Genomic DNA, 27,384 nt, shown 5'->3' with positions numbered 1-27,384 from the left:
ATGAGGACCGCTTCCGTTTTTTCCTCTGCAAGTGTCAGACCAGAACTCTCTAGCCAACCCTTAACAGCACTGATCACTTCGCATGAGTATAACTCAGCATCTTCGAGGTGCTTTGCGACCACAACCAGCGCTATATCGTCGGCGTAGTCCACCACCGTGGTTTCCTCCGGAAGGGCAAGATTAAGTATATCGTTGTACATGATATTCCACAGCAGTGAGCCCAGTACGAAGCCCTGAGGGACACCCGCGGAGACAACGTACTCCTGGGGTCCGTCATCGGTGTCATACCAAAGCCTCCGTTCTTGTAAATAGCTGTTGACAATAGCTGCAAGATAAGCGGGAATACCAATCTTCGCCAGAGATTCCCGTATTAGGCTCCAATTGGCCGAATTGAATATATTTCTCACATCCAGGGTGACTACTATGCAATATTTGCTAGTACTAGTAAATAGGTCTATAGGAGGTTGGCTCACCTGGAGGTTTTCCAGGCTTAGGCAGTAGCACCAACTTTTGTCGTTTCCATGATGAAATATCCCCTCGGACATGCACGCTTCAAATAACTCAGCGAACATGTCCGGTCTAGATTTCACGGCAAGTTTAAAGGCCCTATTCGGAACGCCATTCAGACCCGCAGCTTTGTTATCTCCTATCCTAGCGCAGATCTTCAGCAGCTCGTCACTGGTGACTGGTGGTATTGCCGTCACATTCAGAGGTCGCTGGGAGCTGTCTATATTCTATAGGCGCTCCCCCACGGGTTTACGTCCGCTTTCAAACAGAGCTCCTTAAAGCTCTTGCTCCGTTGGATGGCGAGCTTGAGGGTTTTGCGGGCTTCGTCATAGGCACGCTCTTTTTGCCCTTGGTCGATTCTGCCTACCGCTCTCTGAGCCGCTCTTCTGGCTCGGTGACAGGCGGATCGAAAGTTGGCCAGTTCAGTATTCCACCAGTAGTTTGGTCTTCTACTGGGGAATGAGCACCTCCTAGGCATGGACGCGTCACACGCTTTCTGTTTGGGGAGTGTAAAATTTTTTTTCACCGAATATAGTCATGTGGGATATCAAATGAAAGGCCTCGATTAGTGTTTCGAAGCCGATCTTAGTTTTGAGATTTGTTGAAAAGCCGGGGAGTGGGACGGATGGAAAGTGATGATTTCTTTAACGGACCCATTCTCCGAAACTACCCAACCGAAAAATGTGAACAAATTCATGAAGCTACCTCTATATGGTGCCCAGGCCTCAAAATACTCGCCATATCGATATCTATTCAAATTAAGTTAATAATAGTATGTGTCCATATTTTGGGAAAATTGAGTAAAACCCCCCTCAGAGTTATAAAAGTTGGTAGTAGTATAAAATATAATATGAAGCATATTATCCCCAAGTTTGATTAAAGGCATACTATTAGTAACAAAGTTACGGTAGTTCAAAAATACATATGTCTTTAAGAGTTCTTAATCGGGGACCTTGTGGCTATCCAAGCCTCATTGGAAGCCGGTAGGAGCACTCGAGAGGCAGTTGTAGCATCGGGATACTTCCCAGGAGACGAAAGCCGGGCTCCACCGGAACAAGGCGCAAAGCTGACGAAGTATTGCGAGGAGAGGGCGTTACCACTTCTTCTCGGCTGCGATGCCAACGCCCACTACGAAGTCTGGGGAAGCAGCGACACTAATCGTAGAGGTGAGTACCTTCTCGAATTTATTCTTAGCAATAAGTTAGAAATATACAACAAGACAAGAGGTACTAGATATAACTCTAGGAAATACCCTAATGAACGGGATGGTCAGGAATTGGAGGGTGTCGGATGAACCCTCAATGTCTGATCACAGGATAATCAGATTCGACATTGAGGGTAACTCCGAAATAAGAAGAATAATAAGGAATCCCAAGAGAACGAATTGGGAATCCTACACAACGCACCTGAGCAACAACATTGCTCACCTTCAAGGGGGGCGGTGACATCAGGAGCGAACTGGAATTAGAAACGGTGGTGGAAAACCTGAACACAATCGTCATTGACGCATATGAGGCCAGTTGTCCGGCCAAGACAGTCAAGTCATCAAGGGATGTACCATGGTGGAACAAGAACATAGCCAGAATGAGAACAGAGTTACGAAAACTCTTTAACCGGGCAAACAAACCGGGGACTGGCGGAGGTATAAAAATGCACTGACTGCGTATAGCAACGCCATCAGGGAAGCGAAACGGAACAGCTTTAGGGAATTCTGTTAAGGGGCTGAACAGATCACAGAAGCAACCAGGCTGTACAAGGCTGTAGTCAAAGATGGGGGAATATCCTCTGTCTGCTTGAAAAAGGAAGATGGGACATTCACCGAGAATGAGGAGGACAGGGTACACCTGCTTCTCAGAACTCATTTCCCGGGGTCCTACCCCTCGGCGGCAGGCGACAACAATCTGCCTGATACCCCAACAACGAGTAAAAGGGGAAGGAAAGAGAGCTGGAAACTAGCAAAAGAGGTATGCTCAGAAGCTAGGCTAAGATGGGCAGTGGGAACTTTTAAACCAATGAAATCTTCCGGAGTAGATGGCATTTTCCCAGCACTTATCCAGAGAGGCCTAGGAATTATCTCTCTTCTGAGGGTGGTAAGAGGGAGCATAGCACTGGGTTACATACCAAGGGCATGGAGACGGGCAAAAGTGGTCTTTATTCCGAAAGCGGGCAAAAAGGATCCTTTTCACCCTAAATCTTTCAGACTAATCTGCCTAACATCGTTCGCACTCAAAACGGTGGAGAAGGTCATAGACAACTATATTAGAACTAACATTCTAAAGCGTAATCCCCTACATCACTGTCAACACGCTTACCGGGCAGGACGGTCAACTGAAACTGCTCTGTATCAGCTGACAGAGGTACTACGGGACGCCATAGAAACAAAAGAAATTGCACTGTGCGCGTTTTTGGATATCGAAGGAGCATTCGACAACACATTGCACACAGAGATACAGGATGCCCTGAGCCGCAAAGGAGTGGGAAACACCCTGGCACTCTGGATGGGCAGAATGCTAGAAAGCAGACAAATAGAGGTACAAACAGGTACAAATTCTATTATCATGAACACCACTCAAAGCTGTCCACAGGGTGGAGTACTATCGCCGCTGATGTCGAGTATGGTAGTGGATGAACTCCTGGACGTGTTAACTAATGCTGGAATACAAGTCCAGGGCTACGCGGACGACATTGTTCTAATCTGTAGGGGCAAATATGAAGACACCCTATGTGATAGAATCCAAACTGGATTAAGGGTTACTAGTGCCTGGTGCAGGAAGGTGGGACTGCGGATCAACCCAACCAAAACCACCATAGTACCATTCACTAGGAGGCGTAAGCTGGATCACCTGAAAGCCATAACATTACATGATATGGAGGTGAAACGAGAAACAGAGGTCAAATATTTGGGAATCACGCTAGACCAAAAATTACTCTGGAAGGCACATGTCGGAAACACTTGTCAGAAAGCCACGAGGGCTCTGATGACTTGCAGATCCATAGAAGGAAAAAAATGGGGTTGCAGCCCAAAGATACTACTTTGGATATATACTGCAATAGTAAGGCCAATGATTACCTATGGAGCGGTAATCTGGGCAGAAAGAACCCAATTCAGCACACAAGCCAGGCAATTACATATGCTCCAAAGGCTTGCGTGTGTATCAGTGGGGCAATGAGGCCATGCCCAACGGCATCACTGGAGGTCCTTCTGGGATTAACCCCTCTCCGTCTGCACATACAGATGCAGGCAAGGAGATCAATATTCAGGATGGCCGGTAGTATGAGTGAGGCGGGGAGCTGCCTAAATCGAAGGAAGATTGATATCCTTTCTAGACGGTATCCCGAATTACTGATACCGAGGGACAACATGACAACGAGGTTTCACTTCGATAAGAAGTTTGAAACACGTTGGAGTAACAAGGCAAACTGGGAGAGCGTGGCTGCGACATACGGCTTAAACCAGCAACTGATTCCTTGGTACACTGATGGATCCCTCAAAGCAGAGGGAGCGGATGCCGGTGTCATTGGTCCAAGGAAAATGTACTTTGAGCCAATGGGCAAGTACACTAGCATATTCCAGGCGGAAATTTACGCCATAGACAAATGTGCCTCCTTTAATCTGCAAAGGAACTACAGGGGGCAGAACATAGCTATTCTCACCGATAGCCAAGCAGCGATCAAGGCACTTAGGTCCAACCAGGTGAGCTCTAAACTGGTATGGGAATGCCTTGAGAGACTGAATACACTCGGCTCGTCCAACAAGGTCTGGATACTTTGGGTTCCAGGCCATGCTGGGTTGGAGGGCAATGAGGCAGCGGATGAACTAGCCAAGAAGGGAGTAGGGATGCCTTTACACGGGCCTGAACCCTTCTGTGGAATCGGAAACGGTTTCATGGCTATGAATCTAAGAAACGAAGAGAAACGGTTGAGGGAACTATATTGGGCGGGCCTAACAGGGATGGAGCAGTCCAGGGTGCTTATTGCGGGATACGAACCCATGCGTACAAAGGATTGCTTAAACTTCACCAAAAAGAACCTCCGAATCATAGTGGGAATTCTTACTGGTCATTGTCGGACCTAGGAAAGCTAGGGATATCTACGGACACTGCCTGCAGGTTTTGTGAGGAGGAGAACGAAACCTCTATGCACGTCCTGGGACAGTGTCCGGCACTTGTGCAAAGTAGGTCGATACATCTAGGAGAACACTTAATACCAGATGCAAAGCTGAAACATCTGGAAGTGGGGAACATACTAAAGTTCCTAACGGTTACAGGCCTGCTTGAGATACTATGATCAACAGGTACACTATAACCAGTAAAAGGGGCATAATAGTTCTTCAAGAACTATCCTTAACAGGATAATAATACGGTAGTTCAAATTGTCTGATTTATGCAGTGAATTCATTTCTGAAAATTCTATACACGCTCTTGGGTATTCATTCTGAATCTCAGCGGAATCTTCAGCCTAGCAGTGAAGGAGAGTTCTTCGGGGAGTACTAAAACTGTTTCATGCAGTGCGGCGTGAAGTTGCTAACGCCACGCTTTCTGCCTCCATCGATACTTAGTCGTAAATTTTCATGTCCTCAAGCCGGACACGATCTCTGATGGCCAGCGAGATTGTGTCGCTAAAAGTAATAAGGTCGTACTGGTCTGTGAGAAACGGTAGACGAATCTTTGGTACAACAAGGGGCGGTATGAAACTGAACCTACCCCAGCAGCTGCAATTTCATAGTAGGAACGGATGATGAAGAGGTTCACTCCGTTTTACACGCTGCTTACGGTAACCTGCTGAAGTGGTCGTCATAGATTGTGAAAAAAACACTTTCAACAGGTGGAGTCATGCTCCTAGTCCCGGCGCGCAGACATCGAACCGCTTCACGATTAGCAGTTTCGACGTCATACGATTATCCGTACCAGGCCTTAAGTTCCTCCTTCATTCGTTGCTAGTGCATTTTATACCAAATTGTCACGTGTGATGATAGCTTCCTTAGTGAGTTACCTGAAGCGTCGACCCCCACGCAGTTTCAATGTACAATCAAGATTTCATTGCAGAACGCAATATTTGCGTTGCAAGTGTTAATTATTAGTGTCATTTGTATTAGTTCCGAAACTTCCATTCATACAAATTTAATTTAAGCAAGGTATGTGAACTCTTAGTGGCATTTAATTTTATGGTTTTCATAACATAAAATATGCACGCAAGTCGATTGTCCGTGCACAAAATCAGGATATTGAACATAATCTCCAAGTTTCTGCAATTAGTTTATGCATTTTCCTGTATTTTATGTTAATAAATCCATACAATTAAATGCAACTAAGAGTGCACATGCCTCTGGCTTAAATTCAATTTTTATGAATGGAGGGAGCTGTCAAATGAAGTTCATTACATGGGTTTTATGAAGCAATATACAACAAGTCCTATGCGCAATGCGGCACGCAAAAAAGTTCGGAAAATTGAACTTTTGCTATGCGTGACAGATAATAGTTTGTTGACCCTTCACGCCATTTGCAATTTGGCGACTCTTTTCGTTCGTTGGGCTGTTAATTTTGACTGCAATTAATTTATATGAACTAGTTTTGATAACTGCGGAAGGCACTATTTGAGTTTCAAGTGCTAATTAGGAATGTCACTTGCATTGCGTACATGCACGCATTCATTCCACTGCTGTATTTCCCTCTATATTACGGGCATTTACAGCAATTCAAACTGAAGCCATCCATCCCTTCTCCTTCCACAACCGGGCTTATATTCTGCTCTTTGTTTTTTTTTTTTTTTTTGGGAGTAGGCTAGATGAATGCGTTTACACACAGAGTGTTGGACTCCGGCAATAGTACGCTGTCGTACCAACTATTATAAATACCTCCCTGTCATCTGAGAATTGGTCTGGAACCGTTTGACACATTACTTCGGGCTAGCCCTCCCGCTCTCCCGTCTTTGGGAGTCAGGGAATCGCTTTCACCAACGGGAGGAGAGAGAGAGAGTTGTTAGTTAAGGGAACCTCTAACCACACGGTCCTCCCGCCGGTCGGGTTCAATCTTCCTCGCAATATGAAGCGCCCAAACATAATGCGCAAGACGATTCCAGCTGCCAGCGCGCTTCAGCATCTCTCTGACAATGTTGTCTGAAGAGAGCTCTCCTGTGTCTGCACAAAACTGCTGACGAAATCCGTCTCACCTCTCGCAAGAAAAAAAAAGTATTTTCAGCGTCGTTCACCACTCCATTGCCGAATACACAATCAAGAGATCGCGCCTTCCCAATCCTGTGCAAGTAAGACTGAAAACTTTCATGCCCGCTTAGAAGTTGGGTAAGGGGAGCAGTCAATCTCACCGTGCATTCGGTTCAGCCACGGGTCTAAATTGTCGATGAGCCGCGCAGTTTATCTGCCCCTTAGCTCATTTTGTCAAGGGAGTTGCCACTCGGTAAGGGTGCGTTGACGTTCTTCACCACTTCTGAAACGAAAACTAATTTCTCACAGTAAAAAACTGCACCACTTTTAATAAGAATATAATATTTTCAGAAGGAACTTTTTGCATTTTTACATGTTTCTTGATTCCAATAATTAAAAAGTACATTTGTAAAATGCCATTGAGATTGAAAGCTTTAAAATAATCGAAAAGCTAAAAGCATTTACAAATTTTTATCGGTTTAATCAAGAAAGAAGAGACGGAAAGAATATAGAAAGAAAGATAAGAAGATTTCACGAGAATAGTATAAAATCCAAAAATGCCTACGCTACTTGTATGTACGTATGTATATATTCATTGCTTACAGTCGAACTGCTATTCTTAGCAATCCAATCTGACTCGATGGTGCAAAATATATCCAATAAAACCGCATCTCTAGCCCACAATCGCACTTATTGTACTGATAACAAGCACTAATGATACCAGAGAACCAACCAAGACGAAGTTAAAAACGGTTCAGTCGGTCATTTCATATTAATAATATGTAAATTTAGGTAAGGCATGCCGGCAGATGAAATGGAAATGCTTACAAACAAGTTAAACCGGGCTCGAGAGTTGTTGTCGTCAACCAGCACCAGAGCCAAGCCCCAATACTCCACCAACCGCCACCGTGATCTCAGTCGACATAGTGCCAACTCCAACGACGCAAGGCTACCTTCTAGCCGTAATCTGTTTTCTTAGCATTCTGCAAGCAGGTGTTGATAAGAAGAGTGAAAGTAAAGTAAGAGGCCACAGAATGACCAGCTTCGTACCAGTGCCTAAAGGAAGCGACTTCCCATTGGAAAACTTGCCCTATGGAGTGTTTTCGACCCGAGACAACGTGAGTAAAGTGGAATTAAATAATATTCCCCGATAGCGGCTAAGCTCTTAAATCTAACAATATTACGATGTTTACCCTCATTATCTCTGTACGTTATCTTTGAAACATACTGAAATTCACCCAAAAGCTCAAGTCTTGTTACCAACATACGACGTATATGTAGGTAAATTTCCACATTTCCACGCTTGAAAAATTGCTGAGTTCATCAAGGTCAAATCATGCCCATTCTGTTATTCTCGTTTCTTCCATAAATTTGCATATTCGCTACATTTTCTTTATATTATAGAATCAGATTAAAGAATCATACGACTCGACTTTATAGACATGTGTCTCCTCTTTGCGGATTTAAAAACAATTTCCAACACTTACTGTGATAAGAAACCCTTTTATAAACAGAAAGCAGAAGTTGGGGCATTAGGTTTTGCTGATCTAATAAGTAAGAAATATTATATTTGGCGATGTAATACCTTGCACACCATTTTTTAGTGCGAGGAGTTTGAATTGAGTAATAAAACTGATCAACATATTACATATTACTCAGAATTACAGGGTAGAGGGAGCTGCTTCAATTTCAGGAAAAGAAAATTTCACAATTAGGGGACTGAAGACAGTACAGTCTCGAAAATTATACTTCTTTTTTCTCTCTGAATTACACCAGCACAACTAAGTCACGCGTCCGTCGCGCTTTCCGGCCTCGTTTCAGTTCCTGCAGCTTTATCTGTACCGCAGTTACTGTTGCGTTCATCGCTCTCCAGTTTGCCACGGGCCTCAGCATCTCCTCCACGAAATTATTGAGTCTGATAACTGCGTTCAGGGCGCTGTTTAACCTCCCTCTTTCATTCGCGAATCTCGAACAATGGGACATTACATGCTCCGGGTCTTCGGGTGTAGCGGCGCATTCGGGACAGTTTGGGGACTCATCCAATCCGTGATGAAAGTGTTGCAAGTACTTCCTACATCCACGGTGTCCCGTAAAGAACTGCATTAGGTGGAAGTTCAATTCTCCATTCATGCGCTCGACCCATCCCTCAATACACGGGATCAGTGTATGGGTCCAGCGGCCTTTTTCGAAATTATCCCAACGCTGCTACCACCTTCTGTACAACTCCTTCCTAGTGCACTTGCAGTCACTTCGGCCGGATTCGCCCTCCTTCTCCGATGGAGGCAGTGTGCCTCATTCGCTTGAAGGGAATCATCCCCAAAACGACACCCACTGTCTCACCAAATATCCTCCTATATGCACTGCACACCCTCAGCACGATCGGCCGGTATGCCGAACTTACCTCTCCCTGGTTTACTGTATTATCCAGTGCGCACCGCTGCGATAAGCAGCCGGCGACCATATTAGGCATCATCCTTGCTAGACATGAGCTAGCCTTTGCTGCCTTTTCGCGTGCATAGTCCAGCTGCCCTTTGAAGCTCAACTTGGCATCGATCATTACCCCAAGTATCTAATGATTTATTTTTAAACGACCTCGTGATTACCAACCCGGATTTTGACTGTGTTGTTTTTCCTGCAATTGGTAATAAGGACCGCAACCATTCTATCTTCCGCCAGGCCCAATTTCACCATTTAGAACGATGCTTTGATGGCGTGAATGGTTTCGCTTGCATACAGTTCCATGTCCTGATGGTGTTTCGCAACTACTACTGCTGCCAGGTTGTCTGCAAAATCAATCCTTTGGTACGCGAAGGTCAATCACTCTGTCATACATTATGTTCCACAGTAGGGGCCCCACTACAGAACCTTGGGGAACACCTGCTGTCACAACATATTTCTTCGGCCCGTCATCCGTCTCGTACCAAAGAAGTCTCTCCGAAAGGCAACTCCCGATTATTCGAGGTAAGTAACCAGGGACAGTCAAAGTGCCCTTAATCCAACCTCATTTTGCCGAATTAAAGGCATTTCTGACATCCAGCACTTATCAGCGGCCGATGCCTCCCGGGCCAGGTGTACGACCGTTGCAATGGCATCGACTGTGGACCGCGCTCTACGAAACCCGTACTGCCATTCCCGATAGACCACCCGCTAGCTCGACGAACGGAAGCAGCCTTTTGTATATCACCGTCACCAACATCTTCTCCATAGTGTCTAAAAGACAGATAGGACGATATGAAGAAGATGCGCCGGGTGGTTTTTGGGGCTAGTAGCACCAACTTCCTTTTCCACTGCGGGGGAAACACTCCTTCCACCATACACGATTCAAACGTATTTATAAATCACGCAGGCCTAATATTAGCTGCCAGTTTCAGGACTTTGTTCGGAATCCCATCCACTCCCGCATCCTTATTGTCCCCAATCCGTTCACATATCTCCCGTAGTTCCTCGTCGGTAACCCCTGGGATTGTGAAGACATCCTGTTGCACCTTTGGTCGAGGTCCACTTTCTTCCTGTTGTGGGAAAAGAATTGCGATTATTTTGAACAAGAGTCGCAAGCACGTCACGAATCTTGTTTATTACAACCTTGTAAGCAACGCCCCACGAGTTTGTATTTGCCTCAAGGCACAATTACTTATAGCAATTCCGCTTACTTTCCCGTATAGCCTTATTAAGACTACTTCGAAAATCGCGGTATTCCTTCTCCGACTGCCAATGTTCTGGCTTCCCTCTAGTCTTTTGGCAAAGCTTCCTCGCTTGCAGACACGAGACTCTCGATTGCGCCATTTCCTGGTTCCACCAGTAGTTTGGTTTCCTACTCTGGTGAAACTTTCGTCGCGGCATTGTAGAGTCCCATGCCTCAATTATCCATTGACATAACTGGCTCACTTTTTCCAGCGCCGTTCCCTTCGGGTTGTAACCTCCTTCTAAAGCCGCCAGGAATGTCTCTTTCTGGAAAGCTCCGATGGACCTCCCAGCTATCCAGGTTTTTCCCCTTCTGTTGCTCCGTTCCTGATGTCGAGAAAGATGGTCTGGTGGTCACTGTGGGTGTATTGTTCACTCACCCGCCAGACCATCCCTCTCGCCAACGAGGTAATGCCTCGGAAGGTGGGTACGCGCTGAACGTTGGCTAGTACGAGGTCCAGCTCCGCGAAGGTTTCAAGCAGGATTTGCCTCCTGGTGTTTGTTACTCGAATTCCCCAGCCTAAGGTCCACGCGTTGAAATCGCCAGCAAGATTTTGAGACTGTGGTCCCTAGCGGCCAACAACAAGTTGTCTAGCATCTCCTCATGTTGCGCTAATGTTGCACTAGGAGGAGCATAACAGCTGTATATATAGACGCCGTTGACTTTTGCCCTTACAAAGCCGACTCGTGGCAATGTCATTGTATCTTGGATGGCCTTCCAAGGCTTCCATACGATTAAAAGCACCAGATCTGCAGTAATTGGAGTTGCAGCGATTAATAACTCTGCGGGGAGATCGTCAAGCCCAGCGACTTTACTCCGTTTGAGGGCATTGATGGCCGAAATGACTTCTCTTACGCTTGTAGGAGCAGTCCGTATCCGCATGTTACAGTGACTAGTCATTTCATCTACAAGAGGAGGAACCTGACCGGACGTACGTAATACGGTTAAGGACCCTGGTGAAGTGTTTTTTCCACCTTTTCACTTGTTCATCATCGTGGATGAGAAGTTGACCGTTAACATCCTTCATAGAACCATCGAAATATTTGCGACAACATGCAAGCTCTTTCGTGATGCGATATACAGGTCTGAAAATATTGCGACCTGCGGCATCTTCCGCTTCCCTGACCAGCGCAATAGCAAATTCTTTTTGTCATGGCGCACACTATGCCGAACTTCTCGGTATTTCGCTCGATATCGGAGTTCGACCGCGTTACGACCACCATCACTCGCAGTGGCCAGTAGAGCTTTCAACCCCATCCGTTCGTCGATTCACTTTCAACACTCCAGAGTCAGCCAGATCTTATGACGCCGTTTCGGGACTTAGCCAAAGACCTGTATAACAGCCGAAAAAAGAGCATTTTTGATGGCGGCCCAATGCGCATCGACATTCTTAGGAGCGTTACTCAGTAGATCTTCGGTCGATCCGCAAGATAGCGGTCCCACTGTTGAGCGACAGCTGAGTCATACAAACGGTCGATGTTGAATTTATGGGGTCGCGGCTCCTCAACCCTGCGAGAAGTGACGGACGCAACACGCAAGCGAACGTAAGCGACCATTAGATGATGATCCCTTTAGAGGCTAATGTCAGCGCCCCTCTTGTTACGCACATCCAGAAGACAACTTCTAAATCTATTGCTGATCGCGAAGTGGTTGATCTAGTTGCTCGTACGTCGTCGGTCAGTTGAAACCCAACGGACCTTAAGGCAGACTATGTGCTCGAACAGTGTGCCACCAGTGATGAAGCAAGTTGTTGTCAGATCCCACCTTAGCATTCAAATCACACATCAAGATCACAATGTCACCTTTAGAAAGCTTCCCCTGAACCGCATTTAATTGCTCATAGAAAGCATCCTTCCCCATTACATTGGAAGCCACCGTTGGTGTGTAGCATTGTACAATTATGATCCTCCTTAACCTGGACCGAAATCTACAGCTAGAAGTCTGTCAGAGATCGCGCTCTGCTGTAGCTACCGCTAGGGTTTCCAGAGTATAAAAGCACATCGCTGCAAGACGGAGGGAAGTACTCTTCAGAATCCCAGAATCCTACTTCGCTTAGGGCCTTAAAATGTCCAGCTAATATCGCTGGAATTCCCGCTCAAGTTGGAGTAAGCGAACATTCTGAGGATCCTCACTACTGTGGTCGAGGAGCGTGCGCACTTTCCAGAAACCAGTCATAGTCCGTTTTCGATAGCCAATGGTCGTTGCCGTGAGGTCAGTCCCTATCCGAGACGTTGCTGACGTTTCGGTAGCAGTAGAATTTCAAATTTGCAGGTTGCTGGCATACAAATTTCTATCCCTTTTAGTCACCTCTTACGACAAGCAAAGAAGGTTTTGAATGTATTTTTAAGACCGACTCACATGGCGCAAGAAAAGAAAATGAAAATACACGAGGACGCGAGTCCGACGAAATAAGGGACTAAGTTTTACTGCTTGAAATTGATGCACTGAATTCCTTGCCCGCAAGGGGCGGCACCGTCTGAGACCGAATCTGAATAAAACACTCCCATAACCAACCTCAATGAAACAGGCACTATTACTGTCAATGATAGCGACCTGCCAAGAACTGAGCGATTTTACCTCGGATCAATGCTATCTGCCAATGTAGCACCGCGTTACGAAATTGCCTTATGCATTAGCGCAAATTGGATGAGGCAGCATGTATTTAAATTATGCTTGTTCGTACATTTTTAAGGTTTTATGTGAAATAAAACCTTATTAAAATCAATTCGGGGTCGAAAGCGAAAGCACCCCTCCATTTGTCGCACTCAACACAGATGAATTCCTTTGAAATCTTAACGATCATCCCCTTTTTCCACTCTATAGGAAAGGTCTTGGCGTCTCAGGGCTTCCTTACGGGTGGAAATAACAAACCTGCAGAAAGTGCATTTGCAGCGGTAAGTAACTTTCCTAGAAGACCCTCAATCTTAACGTTTGAGTGCATTGATGGTTGAGATACTTTCTCTTCTCTCACGGTGACCAGCCAATTCATATATAATACGCGAAGCGGAACTTCACCGTGGTAAAGTGTCTCTTCCCTCTATTGAGCTGCTCGTCATCGTGGATGATGAATCGGCCGTTAACGTCCCTCACAGGCCCATCGAAAGGTTTACCAAAATCTTTCGTGATGTGATACACACTTCTGAAAGCACTGCCGCAGCTCCCTTTCGTCACGGCGCATACTACATTTAATTTCCCAGGATCTCAAACGGTATCGTAGCTTGAGTGCATCACGGTCGTCATCACTCGCAGTTGTCAATAGAGCCTCCAGTCGCTTTCGCTCATCAATCCACTTCCATGATTCTACAATCAACTAGATCTTGTGACGCCTTTCAGGACGTGGTTGACGATTTACCAACGTTCACCAATATACTCTATCTGGTATCTGCCGTCCGATCAGCAAGATCGATCCTTCATTGTCGAGTGGCGGCTGGATCATATAAGCAGCCGATGTTGAACTTAGCAAACGAAAATAAGCGAAAATAAACGGTGGTTCCTTTCGGGACAGAAGTCAACGCCGCTGTTGTTACGTCCATCCATAAGACAACTCCTAAATCTACTGCTGTCAAATGCGGTGTGGTCAATTGAATGCTAACTGCAAAAATTCGCAAGCCTCCCACCACTCTCTTTATAGTAGCCAATGTCGTGCTTCCTCATCACATGTCGAAGCATCACGATCAAAATGTTGTCTTAAGAAACTTTCCCCTAAACTGCATGTAATTGCGCATAGAAGGCATCCTTCACCACTACATCCGAAATCTAAGTTGGTGCATAATACTGGACAATTGTGATGTTTCCAAACTCAACACAAAATCGTGTCACTCGGTGCTTATAAAGGCTTTAGTTGATCAAACAGCAAAATCCATTGTTGTTTGAAAATTAATAAAATATTTGATCATAGGACAGAAATTTCAATTTCAAGATGGCTATCCACTTCTGTCCCTACGTATATCAACTTTAAGCAAGCAATTAATCACAGAATCAATAGAATAAAAACTACTCGCATTACGCCGATCATATCTTACACTAACACTTAATGCAATACTAGTAGTCATCAACCTATTCTAGATTAAAATCACAAAGGAAGCTGCTGTGTATCACATGTTGTGCTAATTGCAGAAAACGCAATCTTTTTTCGATTTAATTCATTCTAAAATATAGTTGAATCGCCATAATTCGAAAAGTCACGAGACTGGCAATTTGGTACGAATTACCGGAATTACCAATTATCGAGAGTACAAAATAAAGAAAATTAACTCTGGGAACCGGCAAATTAGCACTGACTAGTCGGAAATACGAATTATCGGGATTCCAGCGTATCACATTCTAAGCTCAATACAATGAAAGACGCACCTTTGGTAATTTCGTTGACACCGACCTCCTCTGCGCTTAGAATCACTATCTTTGATTTGAAACCTGCGCTCGATAGAACTAAAATGCCTACACGAGGAAAACGACACCATCTGAGGTCATTACCAGTCTGTTCATAAAACGACCCTGGACGACTATGGACGTATATCTATTAATAAAGCGAATACGTAACACTACCCGTTGTCCACTAATTATTAGTTATTATAACAGATCTAGTTAATTATACTACAGCGAGTGGGAACGACGATCTATTATTTACATTTCAGAAAATATCTCCAAATATTGAATACACAGGTCTGCAGATTTATGTAACATAATTTTAAGAAAAGTTAACTGACGGTTTATCGTCCAGGGCAGAGACAACTCATCAAACGCTGCCTCACCTCTGCCCGGGGGCAAAGTGACGGGAAGCGGCGACAAGAAAACAACATTTTTATTTCCCTATTTCACTATAATGCTAAATTAAACTAACTTATGGACTACCTTAACAGCGTAACTTAATCTAAGGTATAATTTAAGGACTAAAATCACTAGAGAAGTATACTAAGAAAAATTGATGAGTGTTCTGGAGGAAAAGTCGAAAAAAACCTCTACTCGTTGAATTTTAGACGGGCGAGCGGTGGGAGGAACTTGGATGGGGTTGGGGTGGGGAAGCGGCGACAGGTGGTAATTGCTCCATCTATATATAATCGCAAATACGACATGAGTGCGAATTATATTGAAGTGAAATCCGACGTATATTCAAACCTGAACTAGCCCGAAGTGATTTTTTGTTGAGAATGCAGCGAGTCCTAAGCACAAATCCACTTGATGATGGATGAGACCACTTAGGAAGCAATTTACTTCCTCTCTTGTGGTCCACGAAACCGTCTCTTTTGGGGTAAACACCCAAACTTTTTTAAAAAAATTGACTGACGGTTTCGTCCAGGGGCCCGTAAACCACAAGCGCGGGAATAAATTGCTTCCCAACAAGCCCGATCCGTCATCAAGTGGATGCCGACTTAGGACACCCTGCGTCCTCAACAAAAATTGTAAGCCTAAATGAAAAAGTTTTTGCTCCCTCCATTCTTAAGTATATTAGGTTTTGCGCGTCTCCGTTGCTGGCGCAACAACCGGCATCCGGTCTAGTCCTGCCTTAATAAGGAACTCCAGACATCCCGGGTTTGCGCCGAGGTCCATCAATTCGATATCCCTAAAAGCTGTCTTGCGTCCTGACCTACGCCATCGCTCCATCTCAGGCAGGATCTTCCTCGTCTCCTTTTTCTACCATAGATGTATGCCCATACAGTCGGAAATCGGATTTCCCTTTTTATCTCTACAGGACGAGCATCGCCGTGTATAAGGATTCACGTTGGGATTATTGGCTGGCGATAAAACACACTGGACACTTTGGCTAACAATGTAGTACTAAGCGCTGAGAAGGTACAAGAAAATGGAGTTTCCCTCAAAAATGATTGCTCTACGGCTGCGCGGACAATATGGAACTTGGTTAATCGATGAAAGGAGTTAACTGCACCAGATCCCAAAATGTTCATTAACACCAAATTGCTCCAATTATCAAGTCATTTTCGGTCAGGGGTGAATTTCTATATTATCAAAATCGACACAGTTAAACTTCTCGTTCAAAAAATTAAATCTCTAACAGCCATTTGTAATTACAATTATTACTTACCAATATTAACAAAATAGTAAAAAAGTTTTGTCAGAAGTGGGATTCGAACCCACGCCCTCAGAGAGGACCAGAACGCTCAGAACCCATTTGTATGGGTAAGATTGCTCTTGAGTCTGGCGCCTTAGACCGCTCGGCCATCCTGACATGTACTCAACGCTTTCCCAAGACAGCCCACATACCTGGGACAATATATTTTTAAAATTTATTCATTTTTAATTTTTTCAGTCGCAAAAGCGTGTCTGCGTAGCAATTGGGGAGCACGTTTTGGATCTGGCAGCCGTTTCACAACTTTACCCACAAAATGTTCAAGTAAGCGCATAAGAAAATCACGTTGAATTATATGAAACGAATTCCGCTAAACTTTCTCTCTTCCACAGGCCGCTCTACAAAGTGAAAGTCTAAACGCTCTGATGGGGTTGGGATATGAAGCGTGGAACGTAGTGAGGACACGAACCACTGAACTTTTAACGAAGAATTCACCTTTGGAACAAAATTCGACTCTCGTCAAGAGGTAAGATATGGCGTCACTTACACGTTTTAACATGGGCAATCAGATATGAAACACGTTTTAATCCATTAATATTCAGGAAACAATCGGCATCTTAGCGCCAAGTTAAACAATTTATTGAATTCGAGGAGCACAAGCATATTCCCATTGAGTTTTACATTCCCAAATTGGTTGCTGCGTTGCTCCTCCATTTTAAATTGGGTTGCGTTTTAGATGGACACTCCATGGAGCTTTCAAATAACAGTGGCGGTCAATTTCTCCCTGTAGGGAAGTGATCTAGTTCTAGAACTAATTTTGAACTAAATGATGTACAACTTGTTCTGACAAAGATTCCCTTCAAATGGAAAATACCGACTACATTACTTAAGGCTTGTCATTGCGTGGAGTCAATTGTCAACTGGCACCTAAACTAGTTCCAAAAATTCTGTTCAGAAACTAATGACATTGTAATCATTGAGGGGCTGACTTCTTTTATGTCTCCACGGAACTATCAGATTTAACATAACATGCATTATTTGTGCCTAGAAAACTGTAAAGTAAATCCAAAAAAAGATTTTGAAAAAGTTAAATATTAAGATTATTATTTTATTACAGTTAAAAGGAGAGAATTACAGTTGGTCCCCGAAATACGTATTTGTATATATTACCAAATACTTCTAGCCAGTAAAAAGGGACAATATCTTCGAAAGCCATCTTTCATTTTAAGACTTCGGCTAACAAACTACTTCCTAATTCAAACGATATTTCTTCTTTGCTGCTTGGAAAACTTTTCTAATTTCGTCGGTGAAGCAAGTGGCACGAGGACGTAGTTGACGCGCTATGCCCCGACTGGGAATAATAAGCAGTTTTTAATAACATAATTCCATATTTACAATCTTTCCTTTTCTTTGTGAAAATTATCAGTAGGATACTTCGATTCACTACACAGTTTGAACAGTTCATTTTTGAGATTTTGTGTAAACACGAAACCTTATTAAAATCGGTTTACTGTTTACTCTGTCTGTCCGTCACACACATTTTTCCCGGAGGCGATTATAGCGATTGACACCAAATTTGGTAGAAAGATGGGAACTGTGAACGCTCACACATACAATGAGTTACATCCGTTTACGTTGAATTTAAGGGGGGCGTCCCCACACATGCAAAAGGGGGGTGCACAATTTTTTTTCATCAAATATAGTCATGTGGGATATCCAATTAAAGGTTTCGGTTAGTACCTTTCGAAGCCGGTCTTAATTTTGATATTTGTTAGAAAGATGGGGAGTGCGAGGGGTTGAAAGTGGTTTCTTTAAGGGGGCCATTCTCAGATACTACTTAACCGAAAAATCTGAAAAAAAATCAGAAGGCTGCCTGGGCTCCTAAATACCTTCCATACCGATATCTATTCAAATAAAGTTAATAATAGTATATTACTATATTTTTTTGTAACTGGCTAGAAACCCCCCTTAAATTCATCTTAGCATCCTAGCGAAATCGTGCAGTGATGTAGGCTATAATGTAAAGCGTATCTTACCAAGTTTGGTGGAAATCGCATTATTACTAACAAAGTTATAATACGTCAAAGATGTTGCTTTTTTGAAAATTGAAGACTATGAATATGAATATCACCCGAAAGTGGATATTCTCACATAATATATGGATATATTACGTGCTACGTACTAAGAAATACACAAAACCTTTCGTACCTGAAGCGTCCAGGTTCCGGGTTCCCGACTTGTTCACTTTAGGACACAACCAAAGGTATTGTCCTGTTTTCAACGAAAATGAACAAAACCAGAAAAATATGTACATATCATCGACAAACCGGTTCCGTTTTGCATTACTTTTGAACCAGTCCCGTTGCATTAGAAATAGCTTTAGAACCACTTATTTTCTTCCACCAATTCCGCTTTTTCTTATAGCAGCACACAGATAACCTCAACTTAATATTGATGTCGAGGAATTTGTACTCAGCGTCAAGTGACGCCGAATACGGTGCCGCAAACTTTTCAAAGGTAGACAGGTAGACAGGTAGATTCGGCGCCTTCAATGCCGCAACAATTAACGCAGACGGGAGGAAGTGAAAAGCTTCTGTTGATGTTTATCTTCATTACAACTCTATTTGCCTCCTTAATTCAGTCACTGAAGTTGAAAATCGGGTACGACCTCCGAATTCTTTCAGTCAAAACCAATTGACATAAAATTTGGGGTGGGAGTAGAGGGTGGCGTAGGAAACAAAAGTTATATAGCGCCGATGTGCACTTTACCCCCAGAGAGGTGTGGCACCCCCTCTCGGCGGTGGATACTTTTATATGGTCAATTCCAAACAAAAAATGTTTTATGAAAATTTTTCATATGATTATATCATCGAAAAAAATGCATATAGTGAGCAACATAAACATCGATACTGCAGCAAATGAAATGAATGGAACGCGTCTACAGGGGTACAGAAAGAGGATAAAAAGAATTAAATTGAAATAAAAGATACATAGTCCTTGATAATAAAACTGACGAAAAAATGAAAAAAAAAATAAAATGACAAAAATTACAGCCACAAAAATAAAAAAAATCTTATTTTCTACGCAACATAAGTATTGAGACTATCCAAAAAAAAAAACTTTAAACAAAAGATGAAATTACTAAAAACTGAAAAATAATTTTCGGTGTGTAAGCCCTTCACTTTGATTACAGCAACCAAGCGTCTCGGCATCGAAAAAATTAGGGTTTTTACGGTTGTATAAAAGCCATTCTCTTGTCTGAAAACCTTTATGTTTTGGGTAGTTATCCTGATGAAATTTGAATGTTGAACGTATCCCCAATTTCTCTGCACTGGAGTGTTGATTTTTTCCTAAAATTTCTATGTACGGGACGCCTGTCATTTTGTCATCGATAATAACCAAGCTACTTACTCCTGATGCATTTATTTTTCGGCATGCTTTTTGTTTCCTGTCGTCACCAAATAAGTTGACTTTGGACTCGTCCATGAAGATGACATCATTCCAAAATTTTTCCGGCATATCAGCGTACTTTAGAGCAAATTGTAAACGTTTTCTCGCAGCAGAACGGGAATTGTACCCCGTATTTCTCGGTACCCGTCGTATTGTTTGGCTCGTGAAGTTTTGCTTAATTCTCTCCGTTAGGGTTCTCGCGATTTCTAGGGCGCTTATTTTTGGGTCTTTCGCGACGCTACGTATGATAAATCGCTTGTAATTTGCTGACAGTTTTGATGGTCGTCCAAGCGACTTTATGTGTATACTTTCAATACGATCTTCGTCTCTAAATTGTTTTAAAATTCGAAACCCGATAGCCCTCGCCATATGCAATGTGGACATTATTTCTCGCAACGATTTACCTTTTCCACGCAAAAAAATTGTCAATAAAATCCCCGCCTTATTTTCACTAATAGCGGAAATCACTTCTATGGTGCAATCTAATAAAACTCTCAAAGACTATTTTAAATTTCAACGAAATTCAAACAGACTGAAAAGCCCGCGCCATGTTGTGTAACCTCACAACTCGACCCAAGAACTTCAGTAACCCGGCAACTGGCAGTTACTCATAAAAATATAAAGCCATCAATATTAATTTCCCGCGTGAAAAGCCATGGAGGACAATATTGTCTCCTGCCTTGCTGCACAAATATCTCTACAAAAACCCTTTTTTGGCTGTCCCAAAAGGAGATTTTCGGAAGAAGTGGAGATCTTAATTGATAATGTACGATTGCGTTAGAATTTTGTGTCACTATTATCCAAATTCAAATCAAGTCACAAGAGAAGAGATACCGCAGATTATTCAACGTGCCCAGTGCTCCGTGCATTTTTTTGCGATCTGTGAGTTTTTCAGAAATGCACGTTTTGTTGCCGTTCAGATAAAAATATCAGAATTTGCTTTATAGCTTGTTACCATTACTGCCGAAACGTCCATTCACGCATCAATTTCTCACCTTCCTGTTAAAAACTGATTGATGACTTGAAAAGTAACAAGTAACAGACAGTAAACCGGACGTCTTTACGTAGATAAGATTCAAATTGCTCGTTCAATGAAGTCGCCGCGTTTTCTTTTAAGATTTCAGATTTTTGGTTTGGATAGTTGTTTTATACGAAACCTTAAAAAATGAATCATCCAGTCTCAATATTTATGTTCATCATCATCAACGGCGCAACATCCGGTATCCGGTCTAGGCCTGCCTTAATAAGGAACTCCAGACATCCCGGTTTTGCGTCGAGGTCCCCAATTCGATATCCCTAAACGCTGTCTGGCGTCCTGACCTACGCCATCACTCTGTCTTAGGCAGGGTCTGCCTCGTCTTCTTTTTCTACCATAGATATTGCCCTTATAGAATTTCCGGGCTGAATCATCCTCATCTATACGGGTTAAGTGACCCGCCCACCGTAACCTATTCAGCCGGATTTTATACATAACCTGACGGTCATGGTATCGCTCATAGATGAAACTTCACCGAGTAAAAGTGAATGAGAAAATAAACGTTGACGTCTCTTCTAAGCTAAAGCAATTGAAGATTGAACATAGAACTGAGGGTTAAGAAGACATGTATAACCTTCTATAACTTTGCAAAGAAATGGGTTCTCCGGCCGAGGATGGTTCTTTAGATGTACACTGCTGTGGTGGGTCGCATCCTAACGTACGGCTCTATTGCATAGTGGCACGCTTTGAGCAAGTGCAATAGAACGAAGCTTGATATGATTCAAAGAACCGTGTGTCCAGGTGCTACCGGAGCTCTGCAGTCCTGCTCGGCAGATGCTCTCAATGTACTCCTGGATCTCCTTCCCTAGACCATTAAATACTTTGTAGCGTGGGAAGTACTTCGGGAAATCTGAGCAATCTCCACGGACTATGCCACAATCAAGCTGAATTTCACGAGAGACTTGGCTGTGGACTTTTCAACTAGGGCAGAATAGAAGACCAGCGGCATGTTACAAGGCTATGACACATTATTTTTCACCGACGGATCAAAGATGGTCTATGTAGTTGGTGAAAGGGTTTTCTCGAATACACGTAGTGTATTGTATGTCGCCAATGTAACGACAGTGCTGGCGATACAGAAAGCCTGTTGATGGCTAGCCATTCTAGCCGGCAGTACTCTGCCTCCCTACTATTATAACAACAGTCACGGTTTTAGAAGTTTGTGGCATCAAACACTGCACTAATCAAGCTCCTCGGAGCGGCCACTGATAACTACATATACACGATGATTACTTTCGAGCCCGCCAGTGCCTCTTTTCTTACGCACATCCAGAGCACAGCCCCTAAACCTATCCCTGATTTCTGTGTAGTCAATCTGATTGTTCGTATGTGACCAGTCAGTTGAAAGCCAACTGACCTTATGGCAAGTTCTGTGCTTGGACTGTGACAAGGTGGTAAAAGCTACAGAAATTCACAAACCTCTTTCCATTGTGGTCGCCAAGACCGTATTTCCTCATCACAGCTCCCACCAACGAGTTGTCAAAATTCACCTTGGCATTTAATCACTCACCACCATCATAATATCTGGGGGTATTTATTTATAGAAAGTATGTTTCCCCCTTACTATTGATAAGACCCCCATCTACTGGCTGAGACGCTTGGGTGTTTAAACAGTCATTAAAACTTAGAACCTCGTCTTTCCCCCTTTCTCAAACGGGCTTTGGAACGTCTTTGGTAGAACATGTATCCCATGCCATTGAATGTACAATCAAGTATAGTTGTTCCGTCATTTTTTTTATCCTCTTTCTTACTTACTTACGACTATTTAAAACACCTAATCGACAAAAGGATCGTGTCCTAAACTTGAATTGGGCGTTTGCTAAATCCAACATAAAGCATAAAGGAAGGTCAAATAAGCTAGAATCCAGCTAACTATATAGCACTTGTATACCCGATAAGTTCAAAGTCAGACAGGGCTCAATTTTCATTCCAACCGACATTTAATGTACTAGCACAAGAACCAAGGCAACTCACTGAAAGTAGAATTTTGGAAAGCCCAATTCGGACTCGATTTCTTACCGTTAGCTCCCTTGTATGAAGTACTTTCTGAATGGTTGACGCTGTCGCCTGCAGGGGAGAGCTCTTTGCACAGCAAAGGTAGAGGCATTAGATCGTCCTTGCATCCACTGGTATGAACATCAAGCGCGCACTTGCGACAGACCGGTACTTCCACCTTAAAGTGGAAGAGCGTTGTTAGACATTCTTTGCCTCTTTCATTGGCGATGGAGTTCGGAATACTAGATAGATAATCACCAACTCTTCTCCTTGCGACTATACATACAATAAGCTTTCTTAGAGGGAATTGTGCCGCTAATGGCAAAGTTAAAGAAATCCTAGAAGTATAGAAAGCCTTCACCGTTGTATACTTGACCAAGATGTTGAGAAATCATGCTGTCATTAAAAAGCATTATCCAGAATGTGCGGAATCCATATTCGTTCTTATTTCGCGCAGAAAATATTGCGAACTTGATTCAGTCTCAAACCAGATAATTCATTTTGAAGGTTGTATGTGAAACAAAACCTTATTCAAATTGGTTTACTGTCTGTCTGACCATCTGTATGTCTGTCTGTCACACGCATTTTTCTCAGAAACTGTTATACCGATTGACACCCAATTTGGTGGGAAGGTTGGAACTGTGAACGCCCATGCATGCAGTGAGGATCATGGTTCTACGTAGAATTTAAAAGATCTCCATATATGCACAGGAGGGTTACAAAGTAGTACTTTTCAAAACTGATCTCAGTTCTGACATCTAATGCGCAAATCGGGAATGCGAGGCTGAAAAGTGGTCATTTCCTTCAGAGATCCATTTTCAGACCCTACCCACTATACGTGTGTAGGCCCCCGATAACTGTTCAAATAAAGCTAACAATAGTATATTACAGGAATTTTTAAAAATTGACTGCGAAACTCCCCCTCCTCGTTAAGTTCATCCTAGAATAATGAAATTTTTTGTAATATGGGCTATAATATAAAGCACTATCTTACCAAGTTTGGTGGAAGTCGCACTATTGGTAACACAGTTATGATAAGACAAAAGTGTCACTCCAGTGCAAATTCTAAGACTTTAAAATTAGTAGCACGCGAAAATGAATATCCTGACTTATCATATACATATACATTATGTGCAAGGTACTAGGGGAACAAATGTATGGTTATCATTCACCTCTTGGTGGGATGTACCACGTCAACCGCACCTACGCGCCATCGTCCGCGATTACCTGAAATTCGCTTCAGCCCCCTCCACGACATCACGAGACATGTATGGAGTAGCCCGCAATCCCACTGCATGGGGTTGGCCCTTCTTAATAAGTGATCTATCCACTGCCACTTCCGTCTCCCGATCAGAGTGCATACGAGTGCCAGACCTGTGCGCCGACCATGTTCTTCGTTTTAGGTACTGTCAGGCCAGCGTATTCCGATGATACGGCACAGGCAGGTGATGAGAGAAGCTTGAAGCTTTTGAGTAATAGTGAGATTCACTTTCCATATGCTACTTCCATATAGCAACACAAAAAGAATACAAGCACAGAACAGTCTCAACTTGATCTTGTTGTTGAGATACCTGCATTTTCAGATTTTAGACAAGGCAGCGAAAATGGACCTAGCGCTGTTAATGCGTCGAACAGCATCCTGTTCGTTACTACCGTCGACAAAAACAAAAACTACTCCTAACATATATGTACAAATTGATCGACGCCTTCGATGTTCTGCCTATTAATGCAGATATGAAGAATGCGATGACCCATCAGATTGAGAAATCTGGTTTTGCTTGTGTTCATCTTCAGTCCAACTCTACTTGCCTACCCGATGAGAGAGCAAACAGATGGAATAGGTCACCTCAAACCCAACGGACCTTATGGCAGGCTCTGTGTTCGAACAATATGCCACGAACCTTTCACAAATACCATTGCGATCACCAACACCGTGTTTTCCCATCGCATATCAGAACAAGGTATTGTCAGATACCACCTTGGCATTCAAATCATCCATCATGATCGCACTAAAACTGTCTTGTTGAGGTCTAAGCTTAACTGAAGGAAATTTTTGTGAAAAGATTGAGGGAAACGAAATCACCAGTTGTCTTTTTTAAAAACTTGAATGCTTAGTCCAAAAACAAGCTCATGGACCCAAAAAAGTTGGAGAAAATTTCTCTCAAATCATTCCAGTCCGTGATGAGATGGGTGCAGCCTTAGGACTCCCTCAATCCTTAAACCACATCCATACATAGGTTCTATAATAGAAAATTCATGACAGTCGAAATGAGTGCTTCAACTGAATTTCTAGAATTTTCGATGTTGCTGCCTTTTTCTGCTGGGCCTCTCTTTTCCACGCATTCCTTAAACATCATTTGATTTCTTTCCTGTGAATTTAATGCCATCTAAAGCCTTTTTTGATTCTTTTTTTACTCTAAATATTATCCTCATTTTCATCCTAATTGTTTTTTCAGTGCGATCATCCCCCAGTCAGAATGCCAAATGCATCTTCCGGCAAACATCGGAGATTATACTGATTTTTACTCTTCGATCTACCACGCCACCAACGTAGGAATCATGTTCCGCAGCAAAGAGAATGCTCTAATGCCAAACTGGAAACATCTCCCTGTAGGCTACCATGGACGCGCCAGCTCTGTAGTTGTATCTGGAACACCAATTCGTCGCCCATATGGTCAAACTATCCCAGTTGAGAATGCTGCACCCTTTTTTGGACCATGTAGACTTCTTGACTTCGAATTGGAGATGGCATTCTTTGTTGGTGGACCCGAAACTCAACTTGGTGAACGTGTTCCAGTTGAACAGGCTTGGAAGAGAATTTTTGGATTTACGTTGATGAATGACTGGAGCGCCAGAGATATTCAAAAGTGGGAATATGTTCCGCTCGGACCTTTCACTGCGAAAAATCTGGGAACCACTATTAGTCCTTGGGTAGTTCCAGTAGCTGCGTTGGAACCTTTCTTGGTGCCAAATTATCCACAAGATCCTGAAGTTTTCCCATATTTGAAGCATACACAACCATTCAACTTCGATATCAATCTTTTCGTGGATTTGAAACGTAAGTTACAATGCTAAAAATGCTGAAGACAAGGTTGATGCATTCAAATAAAACTCGTTTCATTTTGTATCTATTGCAGCCGAAAACCAAGAACCTACTACAATATGCAAATCAAACTATCGCCATCTTTACTGGACAGCGGCTCAACAATTAGCTCATCACACCATCACGGGCTGTAATGTCCGCCCTGGTGATCTCATGGCATCTGGCACAATAAGTGGGGAAACTGAAGACTCATTTGGGTCGATGCTTGAACTCTGCTGGAAAGGAACAAAATCCATTCAGTTGAAGGGTGGCGATAGCCGCAAATTCTTGCAGGATGGAGATGAAGTCATTATTCGAGGATATTGCGAGAAGGATGGACTTCGAATTGGATTCGGCAAGTGTGCCGGTAAGGTCTTACCTGCAACACCATTCCAGCAAGGAAGTGGCGCTTTTGAAAAGTGAAAAGTAGATTTATGTCTATGGAAGTGTAGGAATGATAAATGAAGTTTGATTTTGAATTTTGTCTTTTTATTGCATGTACTTTCAAATATCAGGCAAATCATAAAATCTGCAATTCACTTCGCCAATAGTGTTTATTAACCGTTACTGAAATTTATTATTAAAATTATTAAAAATGCTTTAAATTTAATTGGTTTGGTCAACCAATCGGTTATTTGTAGTTAAATACAATACATTCTCTTCCGTGACTAGTGAGTCTCTGAAAATCTGACGGTCCTGAAGCGCAAGCTTGTGGTATCCATATATGGTATGTTTTCTACGAATTCAAGAAGGATTTTCAACCTAGGATAGATAACTCTTTTGTTATCGAAAATCAGAACAATTACAAAAAATAGAATAACGACTATATTGAAATGGGCCGGAAAAATTATAGCTTTTCAAAATGCACCTGCAGACCAAATTCACACGTATTTTCCCTTTTTTCGCTATTTGAAATTTCAATAAGTCTCTGCTTCAGTTTCATTCATCATACAAAATGCTGTGTAAGAGATAAGCCTACAGCAGCGGAATAACACGAGGATGAAAACAGACATCCATGACGAACCTGAGGTGAAAAGGTCGAAAGGCTGGCACTGAACCAACTCAGCCATCGCGCCGTGGTCTCCATGTATGGTACAAATCGATTTGTGTATGTTGGTTTGCGATAAGCAGCAAAGCCTAGCTTTAGGTAAGCTAAGATAAAGGAGTTAGGAGAAATATAGCTCCAAACGCTCAGATTGCTCAAATTAAGCCCACTGTACTATCCCCTGCAAAATCTATTCAAATCGTCCCCAGACTTTTGCGAATCTGACTTTGCCTCCCAAAGGCGGGGGAAACCAAATTCCTCGTTAAGGTAGATCCTTCTGAAGTACCTGAGATAAGGTCGGGCAACACCCCCTTGATTTGCTGCATATAGTCGTGACCTCTTCTCTGATTTTCTTCAAGTAGTAGTTTCGGAACAATGCCCATTTGAAAGCCCTGCTAGCAT

General features: G+C 43.0%; 1 protein-coding gene and 1 non-coding gene across 2 annotated transcripts; one reads left to right on the top strand and one right to left on the bottom strand.

Moving 5' to 3' along the window:
* Positions 1-7,549: 7,549 nt before the first annotated feature.
* Positions 7,550-26,421, top strand: LOC119650351 (fumarylacetoacetase). Its single transcript, XM_038053033.1, has 5 exons — positions 7,550-7,785; positions 16,615-16,698; positions 16,767-16,900; positions 25,312-25,913; positions 25,993-26,421. Exons 1-5 carry the CDS (start codon positions 7,702-7,704, stop codon positions 26,358-26,360), a joined length of 1,272 nt encoding a protein of 423 aa, XP_037908961.1. The 5' UTR covers positions 7,550-7,701; the 3' UTR covers positions 26,361-26,421.
* Trnal-caa lies at positions 16,418-16,533 on the bottom strand. The gene is made up of 2 exons: positions 16,496-16,533; positions 16,418-16,462 (listed from the first exon to the last, which is right to left on the bottom strand). It is a non-coding gene; the product is annotated as a tRNA-Leu (tRNA).
* Positions 26,422-27,384: the final 963 nt, after the last annotated feature.

This window comes from Hermetia illucens, chromosome 2 (genome assembly GCF_905115235.1).
Source record: "Hermetia illucens chromosome 2, iHerIll2.2.curated.20191125, whole genome shotgun sequence".
NCBI classification, from domain to species: Eukaryota; Metazoa; Arthropoda; class Insecta; order Diptera; family Stratiomyidae; genus Hermetia; species Hermetia illucens.
This window is presented reverse-complemented; position numbering and strand designations above follow the sequence as displayed.